The following is a 21,687-nucleotide window of genomic DNA, read 5'->3' on the forward strand; positions in this document are numbered from 1 at the left end:
CCAATTTCACAATTTTCGGTGGGCATGGGCTGCCTAACTTCATGTTCTTACAATCCTCTTTGAAAAAAAAAATCATGAATGGTCCTCATTTAGATCAATCTTTTTTCTCAGAAGTTAGAATCATAATATTAATAAAAATGTGAGTACAACTATTGTCAAATTTACTATGTAAAAAAAAATAAAAACGTTTAAACTAATGTAGTAATTATTGATTTGTGCCACTTTAAAATTATAGTAAGTTATAAGTGGATGTTTAAATTTTTTTCTATTATTGATGATACATCACTTTTGTATTAAAATTTGTATTATCCATTAAACAATTGGACTCTCATATTAATATTTCACATTACCACTTATGTGTAAAATACTTGAACACCAATTAAAAACTAAACATAATGGGTAAAATTTAAGTATGGTATTTTATTTACACTACATTAAGTTCCCAAATTAAATTCAATTTAACTCTTTATAAAAAAAAATATTAATTTAACTATATATTTAAATTTAATTGAAGAATATAATATATTGTATCTAAAGTACTATATTTAAGTTTTACCGTTAAATCGGTTTTAATTAGCTCAATTGATAAAGTCTAATGTCATCAAATAAGAAATTTGGAATTCAAACTCATCTACATTAAAAAAAAAAAAAAAAAAAAACCCAATTAATATCTTGACCTTATAATTAAAAATTTAAAAAGCAATCATGAGTTGAAATATTATTGTATAAAAAAAGTTTTACCCTTAATAATAAACTCAATCAAATGATATTCTTTAATCTAATTTAAAGGAATAAGTTATAGTAACATTTCAATTTTGAACACCACTCCGATTTCATAGCGGAGAGAAGTGTACAATTATAAAAAGCAAATTAACAAATAATAGCACGAGCCTTAATTTTTAATGTTGCTTTCCTCCTGTACATAATACGTTTCTTTCAACGTCTTTGGTTGGTGACGAGAGAAAAGGCTTACTAGTCTCAAATCCAAATCCAAATCCAAAATGGACCAAATTAGGGGAGGTTCAAACAAGGCTTTAGCTCTTATTCCTTTTATTATTTTGTAGCTAAAAAGAAATCATTCTCGGTTAAGACGCAGTTAGGCTTTAGGGGTTGAATCCTGATTGGTCGAGGGTCACCCACTCGTCACCATCCTTTTCCTACTACTACTGAGCGAGTCTCCACTCTCTCTCTCTCCTCGGCACCCCGCATAATTAAAAAATACAGAGAAGGCATGACATTCAGGATTGTTGGCCTAAAGTAAGTATGGTTGGTGGGTGGGACCACCGCACCTACCTCCATTCCTTTCCATCCCCATCCCCATTTCCTCGCCAAATCCTCGTCGCACAATGACAAGTATTTTACACACCCATCAATGACTTTTATCAAATTCTCCCATCCATTCCCAATCTCTGAACTCATTTGTAAACACAAATAGATCAACAACTGCAAGGGAAAATAAATAAATATCTACATCCATACCAACCCTATAAATTATAATAATCCAAAGAGATTAGAGAGAGAGAGAGAATACCAATATAAAACATGCAAGGAACCAAAACATCTGTTTATTCAATGCTTTTATTATATATGGAGCAGCCCCAAAAAATAATGTTTTTTTTTTTAAATTTTTATAAATCTTGGATGCCGATGAAACAGGAAAATATGGTTGGTAATTTCAACTACCTGATTGGGCATCAAGCCTCTCAAATTGTTAAAGAACAAGCTCATCATGCCAAAATTCAAATGAAACATCAAGACATTGGTTGAAAACTAAAAAAAGGAGACTACTTGTAATCAATCTACTTCTAAGAACATATAATCCAAATGACATTTCCCAGATGCAGAATACAAACCAAGTCGACTTTGAAATCAAGTGCCCAGCACAAGATCTCATTTTCTTGGATATAACTATGCATTCCCCAAGGCGTGTATGTTATCCGCCTTCATAGGACTTCGTAGTGTCACAAGCATTACACTTAATCCAGACGGGTGCCTTTACCAGCCAAATATTCCTCCCCCCCACACACTTCACCCAAAAAATAAAAGCATCATATATATTCAATGGAATCAGCTTATGAACTCCTTATTAGAAGAATTAAGAACAAATTACATTTGGTACAGCATTCTTGTGAACCCTGTGAAGGGAATGACAAATCCTTATTTATGTGAGAGCACAGCTAGGGTTCCTACATTTGGTATAACATTCTTGTGAGTCAGGTGCAAGACAGAAGGATCTTTGTTTCATGAGAAACGGAGGAGGCAACGGTAAATGAAGTAGTGATTACCTGAAATTCAAACAAAAAAAATTCAGAGTTTGACCTAATTATGTATTGATTTCACAGCCATTAACCAAGGCCGAAAAAGGAATATGCACATACAGTGAAACATGTTAGAAATGCTTATTATCATCTGTGGGATCTTTACTTCAACAAAATCCTTCAACCATGAAAAAACAACAAAAAATAACAAGCGAAATCATCAAACAATGTGCATGCTAAACTAGTAAGATAATGCAGACATTATAAGAGAAAAACATTTATTCTATACAACTAGAAGCATAAAATAATATTTAATTTGTAAGTACAAACATCTAGATTGTGGAGCTCTCTGATATTACAGAAGTAACAGAGAGAGCAACATTATGTGCCATCAAGAGTGGATAGACCATCTATTTTATTTTTCTTAGTTTTTAATAACAAGTATAAACAATCATCATCATTCATACATCTACAGATTAAAAAAACAAGGGTGGAAAGGAAAAAAAGAAAAAAAAAATCTAAACCTCCACCCCCCCCCCCCCCCCACAAAAACAAGAAAGAAGGTTTACAAAAAATATAAACACTTTTCCCTGTCCAAACCCATAGCTACTTTAAATTCCGACACAAAAACTCTTAAATTCAATGTTAATGCCTCACTATCACCTGAAACGTACTTAATTTTTTATACAATAAATATGCAACCTTTACCAATATGGACAAAGCCTACTTCAGTGCCTTTGACCATCACCCTGCTCAAAATAAAAATGCAGACAACAAGCAAGCTTCCACCATTTCCCCAAATAAAAATGCAGACAACAAAACAAGTTACCCTTACCAATTTGGACAAATCCCATTGAGTGCCTTCAAGTAACACCCTTGGTCAAAACTCAAAACACAGACCAGAAACAAGCTTTCACCATTTCTCCAAATCCCCACTAAGAGTTAGCATGTGATCCCCCTTCAAATATTACTTTTTCTTGGAATATCACAATTTTCCCCCCTCAGTTTTGCTAATACAAATGCTCAAAGAGTTGGCAAATATAATTCAAAGATACAGATAACATTATATGACAGTCTAGGGATGAAAAACATAAGCCATATTAAGCAAAAGTTGTACTCACCTCATAATTAAATCACAATGTTACAAGTTCCCAATCTTCTTTGGTCATGTCAAGAAATTCAATAGCACCATCTTCAAACATGATCTGCCAAAACATACATCTATTCAGATGGGCTCGTCATACTCATCAAATCAACAGAAACCAACAGAGAAAATCCCTTACTGAGTGTTTTCTGGAAAATTTATCAAAACGTTTAATAATACCAAAGGACCTGCAGCATATAAAGCAAGGAATAATTTTAGCACACTAAGTTATAATATAACATAAAATGTCAGTATGTTAGAACTCAAAAATTGAGGGGGAAAAAAATCTAGCAAATGACAATTTTAATAACATAAAAAATAGATAAATTAGTAAATGGGAAGTAAGAGTATGACAGAGGGATTAATCCATTAAGGTCAACTCAATTATATCAAATATATTAACAGATTGCATCATTGCCAAATTTTAGGAATAATAATTTTGTAAAAAAAATATTAATTTCCAACCCAAATTTAACAAAAACAAACCTAAATCAGGAATTGAATAATTCTTCGAAGTCCATTTGCAATCACAGATAACTCCTCTGGTCTTGCATCTCAACTTTTATCAAATGACCAAATTCTAACACAAAATTAAAAAAGCATAGAAAGGCAAGCCACTTTAACAAAAACAAATCCTATTAATTACCACTGGCTTTGCTGTATTACTTAAAAGAAACCATGAACTAATATTTATATGAATCAATTATAAAAGCTAAATGAGTTATCTACATATTATGATTACAATTAAGGCAAAAAACCCATTTTAGTCCCTACATTTTCATGCAATTCTCACTTTGGTCCCTAACTTTTTTTCCCACCGATTTTAGTCCCTATCCTGGAAAACGCCTCTCGTTTTTGTCCCTGACATTACGTCAGAGATAGAAATTGCACAGCTGGCAAACGGAATAATATAAAAATATTAAAATAATGCCCACAAATGCCACGTCATTTTTTAAAAACAAAAAAATTAATTTATAAATTTTAACTAAATGAAAAAAAGGACTGAAATAAAAATAAAAACCAAAAAAGTGAGAAAATTCAAAACCCAAACAAGAACAAGAACAAACCCAGAAAACAACGACAACCACCACCACCCCCACCAACAACGGCCACCACCAAAAACCCAGCCACAAAACCCAGCCTCAATCCATAGCCACCATAAGTGGCAGATTGCTCCTCACCAAAACTCTCCCTGAGCTCCCTATCTCCCACTGTAAAACCCGAGCTCTTTTCTCTACCCTCTGAAGCTCTCATAAACGACCTCCATGGCCAACCACCCCAAGGTCACAACCTCAAATCAGCGCCACCACCACAAGCGGTGGCTCGCTCCTCATCGAAAACCCTCACCGAGCCCTCTCTTCGAAGCTCCCTCAAAGCTCTCATCTCTCTCTCTGATCTAAACCCAGGTGGAGCTTCCTTGCTCCACCGTGATAAACAACGAACACCACGAGGGTGCTTCTCAATCTCCCTATATATCATCCCGCTCTAAAGCCAAGACCGAAACCTAACCCTCTCCTAAACCTAAACCAAGATCCCACGGGTTCTCTCTACTCCCAAACCACTCTCCGATCTACAACCTAAGGGCACCTCAGATGGCGCGTGACCGGCAGAACAGAGATCTGGAGACTAAGGCCGTCCCAAATCAGCCAAACACCAAGACAGTGCTGGCGCGTGACCAAGTTTGTGCCAAACAGAGGGCAAGTGCTGGGTTGATGTGTTGTGTGCACTTTTCTGGGTTTTGCCAACCTTGCCTCCGATGATGGGTTGCTCAAGCTCGTAGATGATGGCTGTGATTTCTTGCTGATGATGGGTTGCCAAGCTCGCCGATGATGGGTTGTGATTTCTCGCCGATGATGGGTTGCTCAAGCTCACCGATGATGGGCTGGGTTTTTGTGTGTTGTGGTGCGATGGTAGTTGTGCGATGGTAGTGGTGTTGATCTAGTGGCGACGGTGGCTAGATGTGGCAGTAATATAGGTTTAGATCAGGGTTTTGTGTGTGTGTTTTGATATGGGTTTTGATCCAGCGGCATTGATCTGGGTTTTGTGTGTGTTTTGCAGTGAGGCATGGATTGATTTTTTTCCTTTTGGGTTCGGATGGGTTGGATGTGGCAGTGTTTTGGTGGGTTTTTTGTGGGTGTTTTTTTCTTTCTTTGTTCTTAGATCTGGAACTGGATTCTTATTTTTTCTTGTTCAAAGACACGGTTTGATCTCAAGGTTTGGTTTTTTTTTTAAAAAAAATTTTCTGTTTATAATTTTTTTATTTAGTTAAAATTAATAAATTAATTTTTTTAAATATAAATGCTAACGTGGCATTTTTTATTATTATTTTAATGGCCACGTCAGCTTTTAATGTGCCAACAGTGCATGCCGTTTGCCAGCTATACAATTTCCGTCAATGATATAATGCTAGGGACGAAAACTATAGGCGTTTTCAGGATAGGGACTAAAATTGGTGGAAAAAAAAAGTTAGGGACCAATGTGAGAATCGCGTGAAAATATAGGGACTAAAATGGGTTTTTCGCCTACAATTAAATAGTTGCAGAAAATTTAGATGGAAATTCATCTCACTTCAGATGAAAGAAAGCATCACGCAATCTGCTTGGGATATGATGAGTTCATCTAAGTAGCCTATTTGGCTACAAATGAATCCTTCTATTACAACTAGGTTGGTCCAGTAATGCATTGATAAGCAATAAGCAGCACGAAAATAGTCACAAGCAATAAGCGACCAAATTATTATAAATTTTTCTAGCAAAAGTGTAACCAGCCTATATGACCAAGGCTGAGAGAGAGGCGCCTGCAAATGAATGGGTGGGTAGTAAAAGGCTCCAGTTGGGAAATGGGAAACTGAGAAAAGGCATACCAGGCACACCACTTAATATAAATAAGTACTAAAAGAATTATGGCTATTGCAGTTTTTCAAATTTAGTTTTCTTGACATTGTAATTAAAACAACACTTGCAAAATGCAGAATACTAGGAAAGGAGCAGACATTCGGCAAATACCTTTTGTTCATGGGGCGAGTTATCATGATAACTTCACCAATACAATTACGGGAGCATGTTCTTTGTTGCTCACTAACATGCGAACTCCCTGAATGAGAAAGTTAAGAGTATGATAAACAAGTAAGAGCTCCGAATAAACCAATCATAGGAATCATTACAATTTTAAATGCAGTTGATATATTAGAAGACAACAACAGCATATGAAGGAAAAACTTCATTACCTACATGTAAGCCTCCATTCTGATAAACCTTTCCAAACAAAAACCCAATGGTTAGTCCATGTTTAATAGAACTTCAAATTTAAGCATGTATTACACAGAAAATAACTTAACAAGCCATTGATGCCGCTAGAAACTTATAAAACCAAAATGCATTGTATTCTAACCAAATAAATATAAATAGAGAGAGAGAGAGAGAGTTTTTTAATGGCTAAGTTGTAAAAAATGCTGGATTATCAAAACCTAAAACTAAGTACTTGGAATTGTACTTACTGTTTTACTTCTTACTGATCATAACTAAAGTTACTAAACCAAATCCCTGATCCATACACTAAGCCAGATACTCACAAGCCTAAATGTCAATTTCATGGAGGAATAAAAAATTTTGGTGTTTCAAATCTCCCCTAAGCATTCCCCAAACACCAATTCCATGATTAGTATTTAGGATGTTAAAAATATTTGCATACTCTTTGTAGAGAGACATAGCCACACTCAACAAACAAGATAATTATTATTATTATTTTTTTTTTGGGCTCATTTACAACAATGGGGGGAGGGGCGATTTGAACCCTAGACATCCCCCTTGGAAACACGAAGAGGTGCTAGTTGAGCTAAAAGGCTCTAGGAACGATCAAACTAAAAACATGAGATAAAATGGAAAATGAGATTGAAGTTTCTAGGTCATATCTTGACAATATCATATTATCAAACAGCCACCTATACATACATCTTCTCCAGACAGAATTGCTTTCAGTTTAGGAGATGACACAGCCACCTGGTATGCCACCAGCTTTAATGCAGCATCCGAAGATATCTTAGGCTTGGTAGGTCTAACCCCCAGCTTCCGCCTGCAGCCAGCAGCACCACAATGGCAATCTTGATCTGCACCAAATTGAACAAACCTGCTAAATTTGTTAGCCTTTAGTACAAGAACACAAAATCTCATGAATTTATGGCATATGTATTGCAAGTGAAAAGAACGCATCTAAGAGTTATGCAAAGGCTCATACTGATAATCATAGGTCAGATGCTCGCCCTTTTTTATGTCACGAGTTGCAAATATGCCAATTCTTGTTTCCCCATCAATTATCCTTGAAAAAAAGGAACAAAACAATAAATATAAGAACAAATAAAAAACATTACAACTACAAAATTGGCATTATGGATCAGTGGATAACCATTTCTGCATCTCGGTATTGGGACAACAGCTATGGTTTATGTATCTTGACTTGTTTCCCTTGTATGTGGCATCAATTACCATATCTCGATTAATTTCACACAAGTAAAAGTTTGTCTCTCCACGGTGTTTCATATTCCAAAGCCTTTCCTCACATGTTTTGTCATCAATAACTGCATTAAACAGCATCAGTTAATCAGCATCCAAAACAATACAAAAAGCCAGATAGAGATGGCATATATAATGATTGAAGAGGTCACCTTCTCCCACATACTCTATTACAAATTCTCCGTGCTTGATATCTTCATCCGCCACAATTCCAGAGCCACATTTTTCAGTCTGCAAGCAAGCAACATCATAAAATAAATTGGTATTTTTATGTGCATGTACATGCTGCAACAAAAAAATTTCAAGTGATCCAATGTACAAGAGATGAGAATGCTAAAACAAAACATAAAATCAATTGAAAGGGGCATGAGCTCTCAAAAAGAAAATAAAGGATTCCCAAACAATTAACTCAAATGACAATGTCCAAGCGTGTGTGTGTGTGAGAGAGAGAGAGAGAGAGAGAGAGAGAGAGAGCCTTATTGAAAACGCAATCTGCTAACTGCTGGTTGCTAAACTTTGTTGAAAATTTGTGGTGGTGGTGGGGGTGGGGGAGGGGAGTAGGGGACTATATACAGCATAAACTATCACATTAGCATGCCATTTCTAATGCTTGGTTGTTTTCACTCATAGTCTGTAGCATTTGTACTTCCTTTTGTCCTTTACAGTATCTCCAATCCCCATCTTTGTAATATTTTTCTTATTTTATTATAAAACCTAACAATAAATAAGGGTAAAAAATAAAAAACACCTTGCTGCACAGGATGCAAGTCAATTCAAATAAAAACCTCAATCAGAAGTATACCTTCACCAGTTTCATCTTCTTCACAGGTCGGTGCTGAAATGGTTTGTTGAGGCATGAACTCCCACATTTACAGCCAGAAGAACAGCTAGACAGAAGCATCCTATAGGAATAAACTGTCAAATTATGCACAGGAATCCTTTTTGTTAATTAAGAATCTTGTGGTCAGATGTAACAACAGTTGACGTAAATTTCAAATCACATTTTGCCCATTACAGAAACCACCTCCTTTTGAAACAGGTAATCAAATCCAGATGATTTGAAAAGACTTGTAAGACAAGAGTATAATGAATATGATAAAGAAAAATATTACTTTCCTATTACATTTTTTTAACAACCCAAGACACCATTGTTTGAGTTAATGAACAAATCATGGATGTAATTTGATTCAAATATGTTGGACAATAGCCTTTTCTGGCATTAACTTTTGATATGATAAAATCTTAATATTCAGTTAGAAAAATTACATTCATATATGCACCAATTTAATCTAATCCTATTGCTTGGCCCAAAACAAATAAAAAACGCAACAAATTATGCAGTCATACATGTATTTGTATTACACGTGGAGTCAAAAACACGTATGACTGATAAGTATGGGATGCCCTGTGAATGAGTAAAATCCATTAACAATAATTTGCTTATGCATTAATTAGGAACTTGGCAAGGTAGTCAAAGGCGAAAGACAACCTTAAGGCACCAAGGCCTTGTATCGCCCAAGGTGTGAGGCGACAAAAAGGTGCTAGCTTGAGTAAAGCAAGGCGCCCAATTCTAAATAAATTTATTACACATATAGAACTTAAATCATATGTACTTGTGCATTGAAAAATGATGATGAAGTGTTTCTAAATGTGTTGCATGAAGAAATTAAGTCTATCAAACTATTTCGAAATAGGATAAACATAGTTTAGGCTCTATTAGTTATTCCAACAATAGGCTTTACGACAAGCTTCTACTATAAAATTAATTAATCTAACAAAATAAGTTTTACAACAAACTCTTGTAAATTAATTTATCTAACAATAGATTCTATAACATGATTATTTAAATTAATAATCTAATACTAGGTTTTACAACAACCTTCTCTATTAATAGATAAAGGGTCATGTTAATGGGTGCCCTTAACAATAATTGTTAATAAATCAATTTAGGAAATTTTTAACACCGCTTAAATGGAAAATATGAAAAGCAGCTAATTTTTTTTTTCTTTTTTCATAAAAGTTTTCTAGAATTATTTCTTAAACCAATGCACTTAGGGCATTCGTTAACTTTTCCCATAAATAAATTTATTAAAATAAATATATAAACAACACTCTCACCCTTAGCACCTTTTTCATGGCTTAAGGCAGTTGCCTTGCTCACCTAGGCTCTAAAGGCGCCTTGCCTTAGAGCCTTTAAGTCACCTCAGCATTTAGGGCACCTAAGTGGCACCTTGCCTCACCTTTGACTACAATGGAACTTGGTGAGCATACTGTTGCCACAAAAACTTGCTTTCTTGGCTGATTCACCATAGCACTGCTACAGTGATTTGGATTAGTATCAAAGTGATTCTAACTCAACCAAGGGCAAGTTGAATACTGTGACTTGATAAGGGATAGGCAACCAATTTAAATTGTTAATGGACCTATTTCAAGACATACAAGGTAAAGCAACCATAATTCCAAAGACATTCCTTACCCACAATGGCAATCTCTACCACACACGCCAGAAGATCCAGGTGATGGGCTACAGGAACAGAATATTCCATCGTCCTCAAGGCGTCTTTTAATTCTCTTCGTGAGGTATATATCTTAAATTTGTCAATATCAACAAAAGGAAGCTATAGAAAGATTTTGAGAGAGGGAGGGGGAGAGAACAAAACACTTCAGAGTATATTAAACTATAAATCAAAAACTGATGTGTCAGCCAATATACCACAGACTCAAATCAGTTAAATCAATGTAAGGCAAGTCTAAGTAATGAGATATATGAAATAATAAATGAAGGTTTAAAGATATGACAATAAAAATGACTAAAATTGTACCAATGCTAAACTTGCTATAACTCAATTAAGCCTTTATCCCACTAATCAGGGTCAGCAGCAAACCTACTATGAGAAGCTCAAATAAATTTCACATAATATCTTACAACTATGATATGGTTACATAACTGAAACTGCATTATAAAAGGATACTTCGCCTTATAAAGGTGTATGGCATTGGCTTCCACTTATTAAACCAATCTGGAAGTTCGAAATCAACAGGATTCCCAATCTGCTTCAGCAAGTTGTTAAAGACATTCCCAACACGATTATGCTCAGGAGTCTGATTAAACGCAAGACAGCAAGAAGCAAGAGCAGTAATCACAATAATTTGATTAGCATTATACACAATACGGTAGCCTGAAAACAGATTTGACTTAAACCAATTGAACAATCATTTCTTGAAAATATCATAAACAAGAGAGCCAACCAAAAAAATTTCGGCAAACATGTGCGCTTGCCAGCTTATTTGCTGACCTGTGAAAGAAAAAGGAAATTTAGGCAATAAGGTGGCTTAATTCACCTTTAAGTAAATGAGCTAGCCTAACGCACAATCAACCATACTTTTAAAAATAAATAAAAACTCTAGTTATCTGATCTGATAAATACTGTGGCTCAAGTAAAGTCACTGCATAAAACAAATAAATAAAAAAACATAAAAACTATAGGCTCCTAAAGTGAACTTCAATCATACATTGTTTAGCGAAAAAAAGAAGTTATCTGGGTTGTAGAGATGTGAATCCCAGCGTAACAATATTTCAAGAAGGGAAACGAGCAATTAAAGAAGATGTTTCACAGCTTTGGCAAGCACATTGTGGTTTTGGAGGAATAAAGTTGATATAGCAAAGAGAGTCGTACACACACACACACACACACACACAAACACTTGTAGAGTAAGCAATTCATGAAAATCAAGTTCCTACTTCCTACTACCAAGCAAGGAAAGAAAATGAAACCGTCATTATCACATATATACATATATCCAAGATATAATAAAGAATTACAGAGTATAAATAAGTTCAATTCCAAGAAAGTATGTATAAGAAAAGATAAAACAACCTTCTTTGTAGCGGGCATGGCCTCAACTCAAGTAGAGTCACCGCATAAAATATTGAGAAATAAAGGCCTCCGCACAATTGAGTAGGGAAGTCAATATCTTGAAGCAAAATAAAGCTCTAGTTCGAATCAAACTGGGTGCGACTGTAACCTACGAATCAAGAAAAATACATAGCATTAGAAATGAAAAATCATAGGTAAGAAATAATTAAGTTTGTGGTTTGGGTATGAAAGCTCAAATCACAACTTTACAGGGTACATTAAAGTAAAGAAACAAGTTCAGGTGAATAAGAAGTTGGAAAAAGAACAAAAATTGAAGAAAACTTGTGAAATTATTATGAAATTATTCACATTACAAAAACATAGTAGGGGCTATAGTATAAAGAAAAATGAATGGAAGATGTCAAGATTCAGAAATGTACAATGAAAAGTTGAAAAGATTTGAATCTTGTAAGGTTTCATAAAAAAGAAAAAGAAAAAGAAAAGAAAAACATTTGAAATTTGAGTTGGAATTTGGTAATAACTGAAAGAAACAAGTTGCATATATGAAATTTGGAAAATTGAGAAGATAAAAGAGTAAGAGCAGAGAATGGTTAATAATACCTAATTTTTCACAGAAGAAACTGAAACGCGAACGAAATAAAGCAATTATTAAAGAAAAAAGATTCAGTTTGTTTGTTTGTTTGTGAGAGTGGTTGGGAAATATGAAACCACAAACAGTAGGTTTTTAAGCAAAGAAAGTAGCATAGCATAATAAGTAGAAGAAGAAGAAGAAATGGTTACCGGAAAGAATGAATTGAAATGAGATCTGGCAGAGTAGAGACAGTGAGCCAGAAAAACTAAAACTTAAAACTAAAAGCAGGACAAGACGACAGAACGTGACTTTTGCAACTGGGGCTCAGCGACCAGAGAAAACCCAATCCATAGATACATAACCTAAGGCTAAGGCTAAGTCTAAGGCTAAGGCTAGGCGCGGCCGCTTCTTTTTCGCCCATTTTCCCATCTCCTTTTGCGACTAACCCACCCGACCCGTCTTCTTTCAGTTTACGCTCCTTAACATTTAAAAAAATTAAAAATAAAAAGTTACATTGATTTAAGGCCATTTTGAGAAAAATCTTTTAACAAATATTCTATTCATCTTTCATATCACTTAATTTTCCCACTCTCTCTTCTAGCTCAATTCATATTTATAAATATTTTATTCATATTATTTTATTTGCTTGCTCTCTAATAATATCAATTGCCAAAAATCTTGTTGTTTAATTGATATATCCTCGTATTTTTAGTGAAGTTCAATTATCAAATTATATTAAAAAATAAAACAAAGCATTAGTAGGGAAAAAAATTAGAAATCCTAGACTGGGGACTAGCAGCCACAATGTAGATAAGTTAAAAATGATAAGTTTTAGGGTAAATTACCATTTTATTTAGCCAACCCCCGAGTTAAAACAGCATCTGTAAAATTTATATATAGCGGCTATTCATTATGTGTTTTTTTTTTTTTTTTGAAGTAGCTATTCATTATGCTTTAAATAGATATAGTGACTTGATTAATGATGTAAATGTGTAATTAAGGAAGGTTCACTTGAACTTCTATAATGACCCATTTAATTTAAGACACTTGGACCACTTATACCCATTTAAGCCACCTAACCCAGCCAACCTTCGTATCCAAATAATAAAATACCCACTAACCTCAATAATCGGCCAATGCATGTAAGCTCCCTAATCTTTCCCTTCTCACATCTTTAGGAATTAGGACACACTCCCTCTCAAAAGAAAATTAGAACAAGCTCTCAATTCCCCTTCCTCTCTCTCACGGTTAGGAACATCAAAGGGTTAAATCCCTTCAATTCATCTCATAAATTCCTTCAAATCTTCAAGCTAGGTTGATTTCTAGCTCAGTTATTCAAGAACCCGAAGCTAGGTAAGGGAGAGTTCGTGCTAATTCTTTTAAATTATGTAATTTCCTCTAGTGGTTTTGATTGTTGGTAAAATAGGTTTCAAAAACTAAAATTTGTTAGGAAGTTTGTGAAAATTTGAACATGCACTAGTTTGGAGCTCTGAAAATGTGATATAATAGTGAGTTTATATTTATATTCTTTATATTTTATCTCACAACGAACAATTTATTGGTTATCCTGGTGTTAATATGAATGAGATTAGGACTCAAGGGTCAAATGGTTATTTCTTGCACATAGATCAGTCTTCAGAGCATTATATTGAAAGCTAATGCAAAATAAAGTTTTAACTATTGACAGGCATAGTTTACTAAGGCTGCCCATGGGTCGGCTTGGCTCGAATTTGGGTTTGACCCAGGCTCGACCCAACTGGGTTGGGTTATCAAAAAAATGTGACCCGTACTCGACTAAAAATACAGGTCGGACCCGGCGGTTCAAGTCATTGGTTGAACGAGTCGGATTCATCGGTTAGGCGGGTTTAGGCTTCAAATTGGGCAAATTCTGTGAATTTGCATGAATTTTTTTAAAACTTATTTTTGACAAGCCTTTTGGGCTCAAATTAATGGGCTTACTTTTAACAAAGATTTATATATTTTTGAACAATATATATATATATATATATATATATATATATATATATATATATATATATATCATATGAGCCTCTATTTACATCATTTATTTCAAATTGGGCCTTCAAGCCCAGCTTGTATGCCACTACACAACCTTGAATCTTTTAGACCTCTAAGCCTTATCAGTCCAAATTTAATGTTTCTAGTTCACGTATAATGACAACAAAAATACAATAAATAACATGTAAAAACCTGGTCTAAATTAGCAAGCACATAAAAACACTTAATATCACTTTTTAACCACTTGTTAAAACCACAAAACACAGCACAAGAAAAAAATATTTTCCAAAATGCCTTAGACTTAAGACATGGGCAGTACCTTAAAAATCCAAAAACAAATCAAGAAAGTCTAATAGGCATAAAAGCCCATCTCAGCCTATTAAACCTGCCAAGTTGTGTCAATCATTCCATACATGTAACACAAGCTAGCAAACAAATTCCAACATATAAAACAATCACAACCACACCACAAGTATGGCAACAACAGATAATAAGAACATCTTACAATATTTTCATAGAGTCAGAGAAGGCAGAAAGGCAGTTACTGCAAGTGTGTAAGGCAGTAAACTACCAAGGCAATAGTTAGTTATAATTAGTTACAATTATGAAATACCTAAGTGTTTCCAAAAAATAGCTTTTCTAAAGCATTAAAGAGCAACTACTCTATTCTCTATAGTTAAGTCCATGAGTTATAGAAAAGAAAACCTATAAACTAATATGTTTTCTTTCCTATAAGCAAGAGTTGATTTATAAATTATAAGTTAAAAAAGCAATATGTCCAAAAGAACTTCTAAAATGTATCCAAAAATTTGCCTCCTATACAAAATGTGTCCTTCCTCCTACAAGAAAATGGGCAAAAAGATATTTATCAATAGAAATATAAGGACAAGACCAAAAAATGCAGAATAGTAATAACCAAAAACAATAGAAAGGACAAAACCAAACTCAATAGAAATAACAGTAAGGGTAGAAACTTACTTGATTAGTGATTAGTCATCAACACTAATTGAGATACCTTTGCTTAAGCTTGAACTTCCACCACCTGTTGCTGCGTGACTTATAACTAGAAAAGAGAAAGAAATGAAGGCTATTAGATTAAATTTCATTTGAATAAGACACAATTAATAGCATTTAATAGACCAAAAGTTTGGAAGTTAAAATATTACCTAAATCATGAACTTCATCTTCCAAGGCCTTTAACTTATCCTTTGATTTGCGAAAAGAAATTGGAACCAAGGCTTGAAGCCAATCTTGAGCGCAAACAAGATTTTGAACCATGAGTGGAGAGAGTGAACTCCGAAATGGATCAAGTATGGGTCCTCCGGTGCTAAATGCTGACTCAGAAGTAACAGTTGAAACAGTTACAGCTAGTACATCTCTAGCCAATTTGGACAGCCCTTCATACCTATTTGAACTGGCCTTCCACCACCCCAATATCTCAAATTTCAAATCCCTTCTACTTTCACAATTTTCAGCAAAATATTTGTCAATCTCGTTACTACACCCTATGGACTACTTAGCCTCCAAGAAATGCTCATACCTAGAATTAACCATCACTTATGGATCGGTACAATCAATTGACTCACCTTCTATGTATGTCCTCGCACTCTCACTTACTACTCGTACATTTGGTGAATCAACACAAAAGTAATAATCATACAACTTGACCAAGGTACCCCTCACCAATTCAATCATCTCATCAGCCACTTCATTCCCATAAATTTCAGAAGAAAAAAAAAATTCAAAAACCTAAATTTCTTTCTTGGATCAAGAACCACAGGCACATACAAAAGATGATTAATTTTATCCATTTTCCTCCAATACTTATCAAACTTAGATTCCATTTTAGTTGCCATGTTTTTCAAGAGGTGGTTTTGAGATTTACTTAAATGGACAATATTCTCTTGAATAACAAACATCTCATCAAAAAAGTGTTTGAAGTAACATACATAGAACCTGAAAACTTCTTCGTTGCATTGTAAAAAAGCTTTAAAAAACCCATAAATGTCCTACAATTTTGGAAATTAATACCACTATGAGATCCCATACCACCACTATTCTTCTTGTTCATAAAGTATGAAGAACAACTATCATCCTCAAAGTCCATTTGTATAAATACTTTCTCAAATTTTTCTGCGGTTTTTAACATGAGGTAGGTAGAGTTCCACCTAGTTGGTACAACTAGACAAAGAAGAGACTTAGACTTAATGCCTAATCTCTCCACAAAACCCAAAAAAGTTTGATTCCTATTTGGTGAGGACTTCACATACCTCACAGCTTCATGCACCTTAGCAATGGATGCATCAATTTCTTTCAAATCATCCCCCACAATCAAATTTAGAATATATTCACAACACCTCATGTATAAAAACTCATTTTCTAAAATAGTCCCCTTCCAATCTTTAGTTATAGTTTGTAAAAACTTAATGGTGGCACCATTTGAGCTAGCACTGTCCATTGTTAAAGTGAATATGCCATTAATACCTCACTCACGCAAACACATCTCAATTTTTCTACCTATAGTCTCCCCTTTATAGTCTTCAACTCGACAAAAATTCAAAATTTTTTGATGCAATTTCCAATCATCATCAATAAAATGATATGTAAAGGACATATAATTCAAATTTTGAATATTAGTCCATGTATCCGTAGTAAGACACACCCTACGACCCTTTAAGGCCCCCTTTAGTTTCTCTCTCTCTCTCTCTCTCTCTCAACACCATAAATGCTAATCACATCCCTAGCCATGGTTTGACGAGATGGGATATCCTTAATTCGCAACTTAGGTTGTAAGGTTGTCGAATATCTTTGAAACTCATACCCTTCAACAAACTTAAAAGGCAACTCATCTATTATAATCATTTCAACGAGTGCATTTCTAGAAGCCTTAACAGTAAAGGCTATTTTTACAAGTTGAAACTCTTCCTCCCCATCCATTTTGGGTTCAAATGCTAAGGTTTGTTGCCCTTTAAGTGCATCTCTATTACACAAATTGGCATATGATTTAATAAATTGGTAGTACCATGCTCCTTACTATTAGCTAAATAAGTTTTTTTTGGCAAAAATTGCAAACAACCTTAAAATGACTCTCACCAATATCTACATTTTCAAAATGATCCCAAACCGTAGATTTTTTCCTATTATTACACACCTTGCCTTTACCTTTAGGTGGAAGTGGGAGAATCTCAGCATTAGTTGGAGTGGCAGTAGGTTCAGCTTGGGCAATAGGTTTAACTTGGGTAATAGGTGTTGTTTTAGATAGAAGGTGCATCACTAGAGGATTCCATAACCTAAAGACATCAAAGTTATGCATTAGCAAACTACCATAACAATGATACTACTAACCCACTAAGAAGAACACACACAAGTGACACAACAACAACAACAACAACAATAACATGTCAAAGTAGCAACAAAAATAACAACAAAGTAACAAACAAACAACAAGAAGTTAAAAGAAAAACAACAGAAGATAAATGATACCTTAAAGAATCCTTAGTTGCTAGGGATTCAAACTTGAAGAGGAAGCAAAATGAGTAGCCTACTTGAACAAATTTCAACTCCTGTATAAAATTAGGGTTTCAATTTTTTAAATTAGGAAAACAAAATGAATTAAACAAATTAACAATAACATACAATCAAATAAACAAAATAAAAGTGTGTTAGGATTTCATCTTTTAAAATTAGGGGTTCATTTTTTTTTTTTTTTAAATTTCTACAATGAAGTATATTGCTCATTAAAGAAAACAGAACAAGGCATAATATTAGGCAAATACAAACCACACCGTCCAGCCTACACAAGATAAAAACGAAGAAAAAGAACACAAACGAGTACACTCAAATTAGGAGTTCATCTTTGACCCAACAAATCAAATCAAGACAATTATGGTTTCATCTTTGAATCCAATCACTTAGTTTGTTTTGGTCCCCTAATCTTTGAATCAAACAGAAAAGTATAGAGAGAGTGACTATACTGGATACTATGTTTCGTAGTGGAATCAAGCACATGCAACTCTATGGCAGCACGACTAAGCAATTTCTCACAATTATGATCTTTAAGTTTTCAATAATTTGAACAAAATGAAAAACCCATATATCAAAATAGAGAAAAAGATAGATGAAAAAGGAAGAAAATATACCTGAGAGTTTGAGACTAAGAAGCTGAGACCGAGAGCATGAGAAGACTTAACCCATGGCCATGGTGGAAAGCGACACGAAGCAGTGTCAGGTGTGGTCGCGATGAGGCAGCGGTATCAACAGTTAGGGTTTGGAAAGGAGTTTGGACTGTGGAGAGTATGGAGTGAAGGGTTGAGACTAGAGAGACTTGAGATTGAGAGTAGAGAGAACGGAGACTGAGATTGAGAGTGAGATTCTAATTTATGAGAGAGTGAGATACTAAGAAGTTTGAGATGGGATTGAAGACTGAGCCTTTGCATGTGGAACTGTGAAAGACTGATGTTCATTTGAATTTTAGCTGTTTTGAACTTCTGATGATTTGATTTTTGCTTCTAATGATTTGATTTTTTTCTTTGCGTTTGTGTGTAAGTGTAGATAGCGTGTAGCTCTTAATAAGTCAGTGACAGTGCTTTAGTCTTATCAGGTTTCAGTTTCACATGTTCACCTAAAAAGAACCCAAATTTTTTTTTAATCTAAAACTTTCGCCCAGGTTGGGTTATACGGGTTTTTAATCCCTTAACCCGCTACCCGAACCGAATATTTGTTTTTTCATAGAAAAGGACCCGAATCCGACGGATCATGGGCTTTAGGTCGACCTGCTGGGCTTCGGGTCAGTCAGATGTGGTCAATTTGATTGGGTTCTATACACGCTGGGCAGCCCTATACTTTACAAGGGAATGGTAGGCCTATTATAATGAAAAAGTGATCAATGTCCAATGTGTTCTTTGGTGCACATTCCAGTGTGAGTCGAAAAGTTGAAATTCAACGTTCGATAAACGAATCCTTTCCAGCAATTCTTGGTTCATACTACTACTATTTGCCTTTTGAACTGTGTAAAGTACAAAACACACAAATAAGACGAGACAGTACTGCTACTATTGAAAATGCACCTAATACTACAATTACTTCACTACGGGCACTAGAAACTCAAGCTAGAGCATTTTAGACTGAATTTTAAAAGCACTCTTAGATGAACTTTTAATCTCTGTGGCTCATTCTCTTCTCATAAATTCCGGAAGTTATGATCGAAGTGATAAACTAAAACTAAACCAAGTCCACATAACTACTAGAAGCAAGTACCAAAAGAAGCCCAAAGAACAAGAACTGAAAAGTTCAGGAGTTAAAAGACTGATGGCAGTTGTAAATCTGTTAGTTTTCAGATAAAAATGTACGAAGCCGAATATGGGAAGCTAGCAAATGCAACAGGAGTGTGGACATGATTCCATTTGTAGTTGCTACCACCTTTACTTTTGATCTCCCTCTCCAACATATATGCCCCCTTCCCTTCACATTCACATTCACATTCTCCGCAATTTGATGATGACAATACTCCTCTGCCACCACTACTACTCATCACGAAAATCCGCTGCTGCTGCTGAGGATGATTATTGATACAACATTGATTTTGACCCTGTCCAATAGCTGTGACACATAGTGATGTTCCATTTATGTCATCAGGAAGCTGAACGGACTTGAGCACATTCCACAGGATCTCATTGTTGTCCCTAGATTGCTTAAATTGCTGTCCTCCCAAGAAGCACCACAATTGGTTTTGGTTGCTGATGGTGATTGTGGTGGTGAGGCCTCTTGGACTAACATTTGGAAAGGGCCAAACCCCTTCAATTATGGACCAAGATCCTGTCTTGGGATCATAACATTCGGCATCAGATCTAAATAGTCCTTGGGCTTCAGTGCTGTACCCACTGAGGACCCAGAACCTGGAATCACCTTCCCATGTGAACCCTTGACACTCGTCCCTCTCCTCTGCCATAGGTGGCAACACCCTCCACTCATCTGCGTTTACATCATACACTTCTGCCGATTGCAGCGCATTCTTCTGATTGTCATGTCCCCCTGCCACATAAACCATTGAATCTCCTACCACTCCACATGCGAAGAAAGAGCGTGCCACTGACATGGACGCTGCACGTTTCCACTTGAAACCACCAATGAAGTCCAGGACATACACATCAGTCACTGGTTCCAAGCTCTTGGGGTCCCAACCACCTAAGAGCATGAGCTTCCCAAATGCTGGAAGTGGCACGCACTGACAGAACATAGGGATATGTCCGGTGTTTGCATTGGGTCCCATTATCCGATGCCAAGTCTGGTGTGTGGCGTTGTAGATGCTCAAGCCATATTGAGGTGGGCTTGGGGTCTTCTTGGATGACTGTGTCTCATTTTGTGGTGGTGATGGAATTGGAATTGGAAGAGGTTGGATGAGGCATACCATATGCTCTGCTGTGCCAGATCTGCGTCTTTCTTTGTAGAATGAAGGATGCATGATTAAGGTTCTCCAACTCTCGCACACTAATTTCATGTTGGAATGAAATTGATGGGGCACTCTCACTAAACAATCCATGGCTATCTCATCAGGCAGACCTGGAATCAACTGCTTTTGCTGATGCTGCTGTTGTTGTTTCTCATAATTCTCGGCACTACTCTCTGCTTGTCCCATTATCTTTTCTTTTTCACCCCCTATACTAAGTCTCTCACTAGGCTGAATAAAACTCAAAGCAAACTTGCTCTGAATGAGTGAGATGAAAATGGATGCTAGGAAAAGCTATATATACTAAGATGTTAAAGGTCTTTTACGATGGGAAGAAATAGAAGGTGGAATGGTGGAGGATTTCGGGTTACTTTTGGTGAGATTGAAGGATGGATGTTGTTTTTGTGTGTAGAAGGAAGGAGAAGATGTACATGTAGGTTTAAAGAAAGTAAGAGACACAGAAATCAACGACGGAACTTTAGTTTGGGCTAGGAATTGGAATAGCATTAATGTAGGATAGGCCTAGTAGTGGCCTAGTGGGATAGATGCATATATATAATGACTAGAATAGGCACTCCCTCATGCGTATGTGTGTGAGAATTGAGATAAGATGACAGAGAGAGCGTCTTTAGATTATTAGTATATAGTTTTATTTATTTATTTATGGGATTAGTATATAGTTAAATTGTTGCATTCCCATAATTACCTTTCAATTAACTTCTATAGCCTGCAAAATTTCTTGTCTTCTAATATATAAAGTGGGGGAGGCCAGAGAGGAATCTTAGCATCAAAGACATATGTTATAGGCTTGTCTTTTGAGGATGAAAAACACACTTTGCCGTTGATTAAGGATGGAGATCTCTT

The 21,687-nt window shown here is 35.4% G+C and overlaps 2 protein-coding genes and 1 pseudogene across 6 annotated transcripts; all 3 read right to left on the reverse strand.

Annotated features, from left to right (window-relative positions):
• Positions 1-1,648: 1,648 nt before the first annotated feature.
• On the reverse strand, positions 1,649-12,708 carry LOC142631764 (histone-lysine N-methyltransferase ASHH3-like). 5 transcript variants are annotated; one of them, XR_012843656.1, is made up of 15 exons: positions 11,789-11,928; positions 11,160-11,206; positions 10,883-11,012; positions 10,387-10,498; positions 8,713-8,812; positions 8,063-8,141; positions 7,804-7,975; positions 7,636-7,716; positions 7,353-7,527; positions 6,629-6,656; positions 6,408-6,495; positions 3,542-3,590; positions 3,380-3,463; positions 2,379-2,436; positions 1,649-2,285 (listed from the first exon to the last, which is right to left on the reverse strand). XR_012843656.1 is itself a non-coding variant. In XM_075806076.1 (14 exons), the coding sequence occupies exons 2-13, from the start codon at positions 11,804-11,806 to the stop codon at positions 3,392-3,394; spliced, it is 1,053 nt and encodes a 350-aa protein (XP_075662191.1). In that variant the 5' UTR covers positions 11,807-11,936; positions 12,569-12,708; the 3' UTR covers positions 1,649-2,285; positions 3,380-3,391. The 5 variants fall into 5 exon arrangements, 4 of the variants coding, with proteins under 4 accessions (XP_075662191.1, XP_075662190.1, XP_075662188.1 ...); XM_075806076.1 differs by lacking the exons at positions 2,379-2,436; positions 11,160-11,206 and adding an exon at positions 12,569-12,708 and having other exon boundaries at positions 10,883-10,961; positions 11,789-11,936; XM_075806075.1 differs by lacking the exons at positions 2,379-2,436; positions 11,160-11,206 and adding an exon at positions 12,569-12,708 and having other exon boundaries at positions 11,789-11,936.
• A 2,158-nt stretch (positions 12,709-14,866) lies between these two features.
• LOC142631255 (zinc finger BED domain-containing protein RICESLEEPER 2-like) lies at positions 14,867-18,905 on the reverse strand (annotated as a pseudogene).
• A 433-nt stretch (positions 18,906-19,338) lies between these two features.
• LOC142631256 (F-box/kelch-repeat protein SKIP20-like) lies at positions 19,339-21,401 on the reverse strand. Its single transcript, XM_075805385.1, has one exon. The coding sequence runs from the start codon at positions 21,010-21,012 to the stop codon at positions 19,711-19,713; it is 1,302 nt and encodes a 433-aa protein (XP_075661500.1). The 5' UTR covers positions 21,013-21,401; the 3' UTR covers positions 19,339-19,710.
• Positions 21,402-21,687: the final 286 nt, after the last annotated feature.

This window comes from Castanea sativa, chromosome 4 (assembly GCF_040712315.1).
Source record: "Castanea sativa cultivar Marrone di Chiusa Pesio chromosome 4, ASM4071231v1".
Taxonomy (NCBI): domain Eukaryota; kingdom Viridiplantae; phylum Streptophyta; class Magnoliopsida; order Fagales; family Fagaceae; genus Castanea; species Castanea sativa.

Excerpts from the sequence above, each read along its gene's own strand:
- LOC142631764 (XM_075806073.1), bottom strand. The coding sequence starts at position 11,180 with ATGTTTGCCGAAATTTTTTTG. Across the intron at positions 3,591-6,407 it reads ACTCGCCCCATGAACAAAAG|GTCCTTTGGTATTATTAAAC; the intron begins GTATTTGCCGAA and ends TATATGCTGCAG. Across the intron at positions 3,464-3,541 it reads AATTTTCCAGAAAACACTCA|ATCATGTTTGAAGATGGTGC; the intron begins GTAAGGGATTTT and ends ATGTTTTGGCAG.
- LOC142631256 (XM_075805385.1), bottom strand. The coding sequence starts at position 21,012 with ATGGGACAAGCAGAGAGTAGTGCCGAGAATTATGAGAAACAACAACAG.